Genomic DNA, 12,369 nt, shown 5'->3' on the forward strand with positions numbered 1-12,369 from the left:
TAGAGCTGCAGATGTGCTGTTTCTGGCATCAAGGAGACAAGATCGCAAGAGTCGACAAGCACGAAGAACAATATATCAAATGACGCACACTATTCTGCGGACACATCACATATACATGTCAATTTATGGACGAGTCAGATGCTATCAGATAATCCTGGACTATTTGACTAATCTTGTCAGAAACGCCGGTCAGAATGTCTATCGTCTCTTTCTGATGGAAAATGTTAGAAAGGTCTGTCATTGATGAAAGGCAGACTTGGACTCTTACCCAGACAGTGTCCTGCATTTCATGACCCTCGTCGCTCAGCACGAAGTCGGCGACCTCCACAAGGCGACCACGGCTTACGAATCCGCCTTTCATATTCTCTTCATCGTCTCGTCCGCCCACCGCCCCAAATACGAGCTGACGGCTGCCTTGTTCAGCCGTCCACGCCAGGAGACGCTCCTGAATAGCGAGCGCTATTTTGACAAATGAAAAGGTCGGTTTCTCGTACCAGGCACGACGTAGTTGTGAATAACAGAATCCTGGCGTCACGGCTACGGCAGTCAGTGGTGTGACGGATTGCAACCTGTTCGCCAAGGCACGAACGAAGAAGAGGTTGAACACTGGTTGAGTTTGTCAGATTGAAGTGGGCAGAGAGCATAGGAGGCACATACACTTTGACTCTTGATACCGGGATTGCATGTGCCTAAGAGATCAAGTGTGAGATTTTCATATGAAGGTAAAGTTTGATTTGTTTGCTTACTCGGGGATGCACCACTCTTCGCTGCTCAGCGTTTCAAGGGGTTTCGAGGAAGTCTTGATCTCTTTTGCGGGTGTGAGCCAGTAGAGGACACCACTGGATACAATTACCATCCGTGAAGGTGTTGAAGACTTTCTCCCCGCAGCAACTAGTTGCGGAATGAGGAGCAACGAAAGCAATGATGTTGCTAGATAATTGACTTGTAGTCTGAAGGGTGAATGAGCCATAAGTGCGTGCGGAAAAATAAAATAGACCAACATGGTCTCCCAGCCATCAGCGGTGGGTTGATAATGGGGCAACGCGATCGCTGCGTTCATAACCAGTATATGCAAATCACCGCCCTCCTTCTCGAATCTATCAGCAAATGCGGTGACTGATGCAAAGTTGGCAAGGTCGACTGTCCAGAGCTCGCATCCATTGTATCTTGTCTCTTGTTCGATTTCTTCAAGGTCGGAAAATAGAAGTCAATCATCTCACATCAAGTTCGATTTAAACGGTTGTACATACCAGCCAAAGCGACCTTCCCCTTAGCCTCGCTACGACAGGCAATTATCAACCGCGCTGGTCGCATACGGGCGAAGTGTTTTGACGCCTCGAGTCCAATGCCTACATTGGCACCGACGACGAGAACTGTTTTCCCAGATAGATCAGCTGTCTCCACTGAGAGCACCACCGACCATTGATCAATCACATATGCGAGAGTCGACTTTTTCATGATGATTCGGAAGCTTTGTTAGATTCGAAGAGAGCCCATTCGAAAGACTTGAATAGTACTACACCCCGTTCGGCACACCGCATCATGCATTACGGAGGGGCTGGTAGTGATCACTGCATTACTCTTGCTAGTGACTCGTGAGTAATCATGATGATGAGTGGTTAAGGCCTGCATCAAACGAACAGGATAGCTCCATCATCCTCCTTGGTAAGCTCAAGACGCAAACAAGCGCCAGTGCTTGTATCAACTGCAAAAATGTGTGTTAGCTAAGATGGTACTATATACCGTACGGCGGCACTGGTTGTTTGTCCATGACACTATACCCTTTAGTCATGCACGGGTAATCTTGCTGACAATGCTTAAGTAAGCCTGTGCTGGACAATGATCCGATCGACCAGCGCTACTAGAACGACGTTACGCAAGAGGTCCATCTTGGATAAGGTAAATATAACGTGTCCCGTCTGGGATATTTCACTCATACATCGCGCACTCAAGATTCAAGGGACCATACTAGTTGGGGGGTCTTTCCGAAGAGATCAAGAAGACTATGGTCTCGCAAGTTGCACACTATTTCTTGGAGCTATTCTCTCAGGCTCTTCGATTCGAGAGCGCAGGATCTCTCTCTACCCGTCCCCTTTACCTCAATTCTTCGTTGGACCAATAATCAGCATGCCGTTCTACCATTGTCCGAGTTCCCGACGCACCCATCTCGAAAAGTGTCGATTTCAACAGAGGTCCTTTCTCTACCGAGCAATTTTACGAGCAGAACTGGAAATCACCGTTCGGTCGTTCTTTCGGAGCTTCACGAATGCGACCCTACCGAATTAGCAGAGAGCTGACTTGAACCGGGGAGCGTGGCTATCGAGCTATGCTCTGTCTGTCCCGGTGATACGTTGATACCTACCAACATCACCACTCCACAAAGACCACAAATTGATACCCGTAACTCTTCAATCTGAAATACTTCTTGAGCTCGACCATTGACAATACTAGAGCTACAGATGTACTGTTTCTGGCATCAAGGAGACAAGATCGCAAGAGTCAAAAGTCAAAAGAACAAGATATCCAAAGGCGCACACTATTCTGCAGACACATCACATACATGTCAATTTATGGACGAGTCAGGTACTACTAGATAATCCCGGACTATTTGACCAATCTTGTCAGAAACACTGGTCAGAATGTCTATCGTCTCCTTCTGATGGAAGATGTTAGAAAGGTCAGTCATCGATGAAACTTGGACTCCTACCCAAATAGTGTCTTGCATTTTATGGCCCTCGTCGCTCAGCACGAAATCGGCGACTTCCTCGATGCGACCAAGGCTTACGTAGCCGCCTTTCATAGTCTCTTCATTGTCTCGTCCGCCCACTGCAGCAAATATAAGCTGACGGCTGCCTTGTTCGGCCGTCCAAGCCAGGAGACGCTTCTTAATGGCGAGCGCTATTTTGAAAAATGAAAAGGTTCCCTCGCTCCAGACACGCAGTAGTTGTGAATGACAAAATCCTGGGTTCACGGCTACGACACTGAGTGGTGTGACGGATTGCAACCTGTCCGTCAAGGCGCGAACGAAGAGGACATTCAACACTGGGTGAACTGTCAGGTTGAAGCGAGTAGAGAAGGCAGGAAGCACGTACGCTTTGACTCATGATACCGGGATTGCATGTGCCTGAGAGATATTAAGTAAGAGATGTCCATATGGTGGTAGAGTTTGATTCGTTTGCTTACTCGGGGATACACCACTCTTGGCTACTCAACATTCCAAGTGGTTTCGAGGAGGCCTTGACCTCTTCCGCGGGCGTGATCCAGTAGTGGAATCCACTGGACACAATTACTATTCGTGAAGGTGTTGAAGACATTTTCCCCGCAGCAATAAGTCGTGGAATGAGGAGCAACGAGAGCAATGACGTTGCAAGATGATTAACTTGTAGTCTGGAGAGTGGATATAAGCAATAACTGCGGGCAGAAAGATAAAATAGACCAACACAGACTCCCAGCCATCAGTGGTGAGTTGGTAGTCGGGCTGCACGATCCCTGCGTTCATAACCAGGATATGCAAATCGCCGCCCTCCCTCTCGAATTTATCAGCGAATGCGGTCACTGATGCGAAGTTGGCAAGGTCGACTATCCAGAGCTCGCATCCATTGTATTTTGTCTCCCGTTCGATTTCTTCAAGTTCAGACAATATAAATCAATAGTCTCGCGTCAAATTCACTCTCAAAGATTATACGTACCAACCAAAGCGACCTTCCCCTTGGCCTCGTTGCGACAAGCGATTATCAACCGCGCTGGTCGCATACGGGCAAAGTGTTTTGACGCCTCGAGTCCAATACCTACATTGGCACCGACGACGAGAACTGTTTTCCCAGATAGATCAGCTGTCTCCACTGGGGGCACCACCGTCCATTGATCAATCACGAAACCGAGAACTGACTTCTTCATGATAATTCGGAAGGCTTGTAATGGATTCACAGGGAATCCATTCGAACAGCTTTAATAGTACGCCGTTTGGCACCCCGCATCATGATATGGCATCATGGAGGGGTCAGCAGTGGTCAATGAATTGCATCGAAGATGATGCGAATAAGGCCTATATCCGACGAATAAGATAGCTTTATGATCGTAGGTATGCCGAAGACGCTGATAACTGCTTTGATCAACTGCGAGAACACATGTCGGTGGTATTGTGTTGTAATCAAGACTAGGAGATTTTCAAAATACTGATGTTTCTGATGGATGCAGACGAGTTGGTACAAGATGCGGGGATCTCCTAAGTTCATGTGAAAAACTCAGAAAGAAGCGCGCTACTTCGAATGCTTTGTGAGCAGACGCGTGTTCTCGGCTTGCAAATCTCAACCGTTGATATTTTGGTACTTTCCAGATCTTACGACACTGTATTATTTACGGAATAATCTTACATAAGCGACTGACAATGTGATGGCATCAATTTCATCGTGATCATAGGACCACTTTAGATATAATCACGTTTGATACAGAATAAGTCAACTCATAAGTCACTCAGTCAAGTACTCGATTATCCGCTAGCCTTGGCTACATCTCGTTCAGCCTTGGCCTTGGCAGCCGCTTCAAGCTCAGTGAACGTGCCACTCTTGAGGCACATCGTCCTGAAAATGCCATCCTCCTTCTGGATCAAATTCAAAGGTGTGTCGAACTCCGCAACCTGGTAGTCGCACATGAGCGTGAGTCCGCATAATCTATTAGAACACGCACCACTCCTGCATCAAGCACAATAAGACGGTCGTAATCAATCACGGTGCGTAATCTGTGCGCGACTAAGAAACCATAAATATACACATCAGCAAATGTCAGCTAGTCTCCCAAAGTAGATCACTAACCCGTGAGTAATAAGGAATCCGTGAACTCCTCCCTTATCGTCGCCTGAATTTTGGCGTCGGTGCTAAAATCAATGCTACTTGTTGCCTCATCAAGCACAATAATCGAGCTTCGCCTGAGCAGCGCGCGCGCCATCGCGATGAGCTGCCGTTGACCCTGCGAGAAGTTTGTGCCACCTGCGGACACCTGGGTATCGAGCGTGACGGTCGTCTTCGACTCCACGTCAGTGATAGCCGTCGATGCAACAGAAGAGGCGACATCGTCAGGCGTGGACGCACGAGATGGTGCGCGGGAGGTATGTTGAGATTGGTAAGCACTTTGACTGAGCATTTGCACGCGATACAGCACGTCCAGACATTCGCTATCTTCGTGTTCACCTGAAAGGGGTTCGGCATCTATGTACCACAAGCAGAAATGTCAACTCACCGAACGGATCAAGGTTATCTCTCAATGTGCCCGAGAACAGAGTCGCATCCTGCCATTAGATCAATCTCATGCGAGGCACGGCACCACAATACAGACTCACCTGGGGAATGAAAGTCTGACATACAAGTTAGCAACAGGGTACACACAAGTAATATATTAGAAACTCACCAAACGAGAGCGAAGGTCATGGACACCAATCGTAGAGATATCAATCCCATCGATCAAGATGCGACCACTGACAGGATCGACCTAACACATCATCTCAGCAAACATAATCCGTCCTTTATCAAGCATCACCTACAAAACGAAGAATACTCATCGCCAAAGTCGACTTTCCACTACCTGTGCGTCCCAAAAGCCCAATTCGCTCTTTCGCATTCAGAGTAAAGGAAACGTTATGCAAGACGGGAGGGAGCTCAGGGGAGTATTTGATGACCAGGTCCTCGACGGTTAGCAACCCTTCCTTCGTCGAGCTAGAAGGCCAATAAGCAGGAGGACGACTAAACTCGATGATCGCAGGAGGTTCTTGGGGCAAATCGAGGTATTCTACAACACGCTCGACGGAGCTGAAAGGGCGAGACGGATGCACATGAGTATAAGAACATCATACATCATATCCACATACTTTAGATCAAGCTCAAGTGCAGTCCAGAACCGACAGGCCCAATAGACACTGGTAGTAAAGGTCATAGCACTCGTGATACACAAACCCGCGGTACCAGCTGAGACATAGCCCGATAGCGCAAGGAGAGTAGTGGCCAACACAGCCAACCCACCGAGCGCATCAAAGTTCAACAAGAGCCATCGATTCGTCATCCAGAAATTGTACCACATCTGTCATAACAACCGTCAATGCCATCGTACAGTAAAATCAAATTCGAGTCTACCTTAGTAGTAACGTCGATCTTATCGTGCAGGTCATCCAAAAAGCGCTCTTCAGCAGAGAAGGCCCGAACCGTAACAATACCCTCAAGTAACTCGCCAAAGCCAGAGAAGATAGGCGACCGAGAATTAGACTCCATACGACGAAGATCTCTGCCAGTCTTCAGATACCCAAGAGCTAATAGGCGGTAGAAGAAACCTATGATCACAGCAGGGATAAGGAAAATCGGGAAGAAAATACTAGGGGGTTGTATGAGTATATGACTTGTCGAGATATAAGCAGTGACTTACACGACGGTGAAAATCGCAGCCGCAAACGTCGCCAATGAAGAGTTGACAGCTGATAGCGAGCTCGCGAGATTAGTGTCGATAGTTTCAATATCCTAGAGACCACTACGTGTGAGTTGACGATCCAAAACTACAGTGCTTTTAATCCCACCTTTCCGAATCTATTGAGCATGCGACCAGCCGGGGTGACATCATGCCAGCGCATCGTGGCGCGCACGACACCCGTCAAGAGCTTGCGGAAAATAGATCTTGACGCTTTCAACGCTCCGGTGTACTGAATAGAGATCGACAAGATGCCCACTGCCGCGGTGGCGAAGCCGATCAGCCCATAAATACCAACGTAGTATAGTGGATGTTCATGAACGTCAGGCAACGTGATGGGGCCGAAGCCAGTAGTGTTCACATGGAAGTAGCTGTTCGAGTAGTGTTGATAGTCATGGTAGGACATGTAGCCGTTCATCAGCACCTCATTCTCGGTCAATACAGAGGACGGCATGAAGTACGGAGCTGGCTCGGTGCCATCGCCGTATGCTTGACCCCATTCCTATAACAGCATAAAGTACCAATAATGAAGAAGAGAGTATCGACTAACCCGAACCCAGAGCTTCTCAATCACACCTAAGCTCTGCGAACAAACGATGAGTAACCCAAGCATAAACCATGTCCAGTACGACCTGCCCCGTAGTCAGCCTACGCAACACCTGAAATGTAACGAGACCCTTACGATGCTTTCAAGTACGCATTGTAGATTGCCCACTTGACGCCTCCAGCCTCCCGGTGTTCGTCCTTGACAAGCTTTCTAGGCTTTTTCTTTGATTCCACAGGCGTGTCTGCCCCATCGCTGTCCTCCTGCGCTTCAACAGGGACCTCAAAGGCTGCGACAGATTCCTCTTCTTTGGCTTCTGCAGTGGAGTCCTGCGCAATGTGGTCCAGAACGCCCTGCGCACGGAGATCCTTGACAGTGCCCTGGGCATCGATGCGACCATCCAGTATGCGGACGAGGTAATGAGTGCCAGGGAGCACGAGCTCCACGTGGTGAGTGACTAAGATCTGTGAACGGATTTAACACCGGGTTGTATCATCGTGAATGACAGACATACCACCGTACGGTTCGCCATCAACGGTCCGCGGAAGAGTCTATCGTACAAGAACCGCGCAGTGTGACTGTCCTATTCGTAACATAAGCACGAGGGTAGCATATGAACAGATAGATAGTAACACTCACCACAGCACTTAATGGATCATCCAACAGGACATACTTGGTGCGAGCATACACGGCGCGAGCAAGTGCAACACTGAATACCATGAGCATCCCGAACAAAGATCTAAAACCCATGCCTCACCGAGCCTTTTGGCCACCTGACAAGCTGACCCCCCTAGAGCCAATCTCAGTATCGTCTCCATCCTCCAAGATATTCAAGTCCGGCTGCAGCGCACAGCACTCGACAACATCGTTATACCTCTCCTCGTCAAAAGGTTGCCCAAATAGAATGTTGTCTTTGATGGACTGGTGGCGCAGCCATGGTGATTGAGCGGCATATGAGATTGAGTGCATAAGTCCATTCTTGTCGATCTTCGACGTATTTTTCGAGATAGTCAGTTTGCCGCTGATGGTAGTCATCTCGCCCAGCAGTGCCATCTAACAAAGCGTCGTGTAAAATTTAGATTCAATGGAAGGAACTTTACTCACGAGCAAAGCAGTTTTGCCACTCGCCGTCGGTCCAGTAATCACAGACAGCTCGCCCTCGGGAAACCGTACCGAAATATCCTTGAGCTCGAATCTATGATCTTCGGGCGACGAACGGATGGACCCGGCCTCGGAATCGACAGCAGTCGCAGTTTCGTCACTCGAACTAGCACGAGAGTGGCTTTTGCCCTTGCTTTTTGTATTTTCCTCAGGTTGCTCGGGAACTTCGTTCCACTTGAAGAATCCATTCTCAATCGAAAGGGTATCATCCTCTTCATCGCTATAGGGTGCGCGAGCCCTCTTGATGGAAGACACCTGATCATCGACTTCGTCCTCTTCGAGGTACTTCTCGATACGTTTTAACGCAACGCCAGTCTGAAAGCCCGTCATCAGATACAACGCTCTAAAAATGAATGATGCTATCATACCTGTAGTATTTGAACAATCCAAGCTGGGATAACATTCAACGGCTGACTGATGCCCGCATAAGCCAGAGAACGAGATAAATGTATCATTAACTACTTACCGAATCATGCTGAACAACGCGATAGACTGAAAAACTGCATCAGCAATCTCATCTTATTTCCAGTCATCGGACTCACCGTGAAAGCAACCGACACAGTCAGCTGGTTGCCTTGGTACACGAAAGTGAAGAATGATATGAGCGACACCAAAATAGGAGCAGAGGTCCAAATCAGGGAGAACATCACTGAGTTGATCCGAGCTAGTGAAATGGCGCGTTAGCCGATTTCCAAAAAATGACGGTGCAGCTACTTACCCTTCACCATCCAATTCATCTCCACTCCTCGTGCATCCATAGCCCGTTGAATCCAGCGGTCTTCCCACGCGAAGAACTTGATGAATTTGACAGCTCCGATGAGCTCGTTAAGGACAGCCATGCGTTTGTCTCGCGAAGCAGAGACACCCTTGTGAATACGGACGCTGCGTTTAGTGACAAAGCTGTTCAGGGGCCAGCCAGCGAGGAGAACGACAAAGCCCGCAAATGCAGATAGACCGAGAAGACTGTAAATAGATGGTGAGATGCTTCAACTGATTGACACGAGTGGACTTCCTTACTTGTAGAGGAAGGTCGTTGCAATGATAATCTCGAACGGAGCTATCAATAGCGATGAGATCAATTACCAGACAAGGGAGGACAAACGTAGCTGACCTCCATAGATAAAATATGCGCCAGATACCATCATGGCAATCCTGTTTGCATCTACAGCCATCAGATTGACAATCTTTCCAACATCCGCGCCAGCCTTGGGGTCATCCGAGGTCGCATTCTCAACAGGCTTGATTCCCGCTTTTTTGTCGGCAGCCTCCTTGGCTTTGTCCTTGTCAATGATGCCTGAGTAGTCCTGACGCTTGAGAGCTTTGTCATAGATGGCAGCCATCAGCTCTACACGCATCCTTGTCGCCGCTCGCCGTCCGAACCACAGGTGTTGGACATCAGCTTCTGCCTGATGGGACGTAAATGAGAGCTCCCGAATAAAAGACCTAGATACATACCTTTAGCAACGTGCACAGGAAGGCCAAGAAAGCATAGATGTATGCTTGGAATCGGTCCTCTGCGGAAGATTCCTGGATAGCATCAAGGATACGCCTGGAAATCGTTGAGCTCAGTAGCAATTAATACAATAAGAAGCAGTACTCACTTTAAAAGGAATGGCGAAGCGTAGGCGAATATGACGCTGACATAAGTCAGCAAGAAATCCAGTCTGACTCGAGCGTTGAGTGAAATTTTCAGTGAAAGAGGACAGAGGCTCACAAAAGATCTTGCGAGTTGGCAGCCCACAGACGGCGAAGGAGAGAAGAGTGACTGACATTCAACATCAACGAGTGGTCATCTCGTAGCATGATATATACGCACATGATGGTGCTGAACTTGATGAACACTGGGCGGGATTGCTGGGTGGGACTAAGTTTCCAAACGTCATCCTCGCTCATGGTCATGTTCGAACCACGAGTGATAAGTGGGTAGACCCATGAGAACGTTATCCACTCCCACATAGTGGCATAATCTTCAGGAGAGTACTTGACATACTATGACGCGGGTAAGGAGATAAGCAAGTGGGCAATAATTAAAAAGATGGCGGCCTACAATATCTTCCTTCTTGATACGGTTGCTTGGCAGCTCAAAGGGCATATTTCCTACGATGGTCAGGAGCACCAGAATAGCGATGAGATTGGAAACGAGGCCCAAGAATGGGAGCTGAGGCAATGGGACACCGAAAACCTCATACTCGTACAAAGTACCACCGAACAGGATGATGCCAAAGACGAAGTGTAGCACAAATAGGGAGAAGAGATCAAAGTGGATAGTCGGTTTGGGCCAGAAGACAGGCTTGCAGGAGGCATATATCCAAGTGGCAGCAATGAGAAGTTGAGCGATACCTGGCCAAATATAAGCCTTATTCATGATGATGCTGTATGCACCGGCAGCAGACCAAACGAGGGCCTCGACCAAAGCGACAAATGAGAGTAGTACGGTGCGCCATAAAGGAACGGTATTGTCGATGACAAGGTCATCTGTTTTTTCCCCTTGATTATCTAGAGCTTCGGCCTCGCGCAAGGTCAAGAAACTGCGAAAGGGGGATTTAATAGCGGTAGCAAGTGGACGAGCGAATGCAGGAATGCGGGGTATGGTGAAGAGACACAAGGCTAAGACGAGCGCAGCGGGTACAATCGCCGCAAGGGAGGTGCGTACGCAGGCATCTGATAAATCAGGTTCATTGATGCCTGGGCATAATTGAATCACCATTGGTCTCCAGAGAAGCTTTGGGACAGGCTATCCCGTGCACTTTCTGAAGTGGTAGTGGTAGATGTGGTGGACAGTGGTGAGTGAACCTGTTGAATCCTAGAGTAACGGTAAGGAACACGTTGAACGTACGCTTGTTCAACTATTCGGTCAACGCTTATTGGAACAACTCATTGCCATTACATAAACGGGGCCAATAATGATATAATACGTAAGTAGTCATATGCAACGGTGCGCAGTATCAGCGCTGATACTGATACTGCGCAAGATTGCCGCGGACAGAGCAAACTTACTAGTATCACCGGGCACGCAAAATTGCCGCGCGTAGCGGGGACAGGCTGCGTCGAGTACTGATATTAGTATCTCAGCACGCAAGATGCGGCAAGAATGAATCTGACAATCTTTTCGCACAGATTGCCGGTGGTCCTTTGACAGTGCATATACGACACAAGTGCCCCGGCAAATATATATTTTTATCTCGAACACCCATCATCGCAGCACCCCTGACGCGCCTGTTCTCCACTCCCAGGCTCTGTTTCCACCCTTGGGAACTCTGTCATTTTCAAGGAACTTTGCCCGCCATTGTTTCATCAGCTGTCGCAATCTTCCACTCCCCTTAAGTGATCGGCACTACAACCGAGTCGCTATCAAACGAAGCGCATCCTGCAAATCGCGTATTGCGCGAACTATAAACGCGGAGATGTTTGACAATAGCTCGTGACGGCCGAGAACAAAAGAAGCTTTGAAGAGAAGCAAATTAGAACAGATGTAATTGCGGGTAATGAACATATGTGGGGTATTCTGAGGGCACATGCGCAACTGAATGTGGGGGACAAGCAAGGACGCGTACAACACAGCACGGTACTTCCCAAAGGAACATCGCACTCTACTGGACGGGAAGAGAATATATGGCTTATGACAAAACCAGTGGAAAACAGAAGTCGACGAAGCTGACGGGGTTAATGTTCAAATTCAAATAGAAGGACGGAAGGTTCGGAGCATACCGAATTCTTGTCTCCACATGAATCCCATACAACTCTCCAATATTCAATACCATAGCATGGGGGAGGCGTTCCTGAAAGCGAGTGTTTGCGTCGAGATGCTGGGCAAACGGGTTCAAAGTTGCGCGTGCCACGCCGTGGGAATTTCCTATTTGCACGACAAACGATCTTTGTCCAAATATTCGTCCCTGATGCACATGCTACATCAAGCTGCTAAAGGCCTTTTTCGTCCCAAACAAAAATACTATCAACTTGCCTTCAACGTGCTGCATGTTCCACTCGCCACTGATCAGAATGAGCAGATAGGATCCTTCTAGTGAGTATTATGTATCAGCACCATCGCCTACCAAGTATGCTATCCCATTACATCTTGACCCTTCCGATTCACCGAGGTATCTGATCAGATGATCTTACTATCTGAGATAAGAAACCATCAGTTCCAAGCATACACTACAAAACCTTCCCCAACGGTGGTCGTTCCAGCATCTAGCACAACATGACATATTTATCAT

General features: G+C 48.2%; 3 protein-coding genes across 3 annotated transcripts; all 3 read right to left on the minus strand.

Annotated features, from left to right (window-relative positions):
* Positions 1-198: 198 nt before the first annotated feature.
* On the minus strand, positions 199-1,458 carry F5891DRAFT_982827 (uncharacterized protein; the record flags this gene model as incomplete). The annotated part of the gene is made up of 6 exons (XM_041377258.1): positions 199-234; positions 269-606; positions 658-689; positions 747-950; positions 1,002-1,185; positions 1,251-1,458. 6 exons carry the CDS (start codon positions 1,456-1,458, stop codon positions 199-201), a joined length of 1,002 nt encoding a protein of 333 aa, XP_041222803.1.
* Positions 1,459-2,424: 966 nt separating this feature from the next.
* F5891DRAFT_540399 (uncharacterized protein) lies at positions 2,425-4,032 on the minus strand. Its single transcript, XM_041372178.1, has 6 exons — positions 3,690-4,032; positions 3,441-3,624; positions 3,184-3,387; positions 3,093-3,124; positions 2,708-3,042; positions 2,425-2,656 (listed from the first exon to the last, which is right to left on the minus strand). The coding sequence occupies exons 1-6, from the start codon at positions 3,895-3,897 to the stop codon at positions 2,564-2,566; spliced, it is 1,056 nt and encodes a 351-aa protein (XP_041222804.1). The 5' UTR covers positions 3,898-4,032; the 3' UTR covers positions 2,425-2,563.
* A 351-nt stretch (positions 4,033-4,383) lies between these two features.
* F5891DRAFT_1280178 (uncharacterized protein) lies at positions 4,384-11,012 on the minus strand. Its single transcript, XM_041370397.1, has 28 exons — positions 10,200-11,012; positions 9,969-10,141; positions 9,867-9,917; positions 9,754-9,816; positions 9,608-9,701; positions 9,264-9,558; positions 9,170-9,209; positions 8,871-9,115; positions 8,695-8,816; positions 8,619-8,644; positions 8,521-8,566; positions 8,096-8,467; positions 7,749-8,044; positions 7,631-7,700; positions 7,506-7,574; positions 7,130-7,455; positions 6,998-7,079; positions 6,557-6,949; positions 6,409-6,500; positions 6,123-6,357; positions 5,861-6,069; positions 5,537-5,801; positions 5,404-5,484; positions 5,336-5,350; positions 5,236-5,284; positions 4,812-5,186; positions 4,687-4,748; positions 4,384-4,636 (listed from the first exon to the last, which is right to left on the minus strand). The coding sequence occupies exons 1-28, from the start codon at positions 10,857-10,859 to the stop codon at positions 4,490-4,492; spliced, it is 4,953 nt and encodes a 1,650-aa protein (XP_041222805.1). The 5' UTR covers positions 10,860-11,012; the 3' UTR covers positions 4,384-4,489.
* Positions 11,013-12,369: the final 1,357 nt, after the last annotated feature.

Source organism: Suillus fuscotomentosus (assembly GCF_016647785.1).
Source record: "Suillus fuscotomentosus strain FC203 chromosome Unknown F5891scaffold_48, whole genome shotgun sequence".
NCBI classification, from domain to species: Eukaryota; Fungi; Basidiomycota; class Agaricomycetes; order Boletales; family Suillaceae; genus Suillus; species Suillus fuscotomentosus.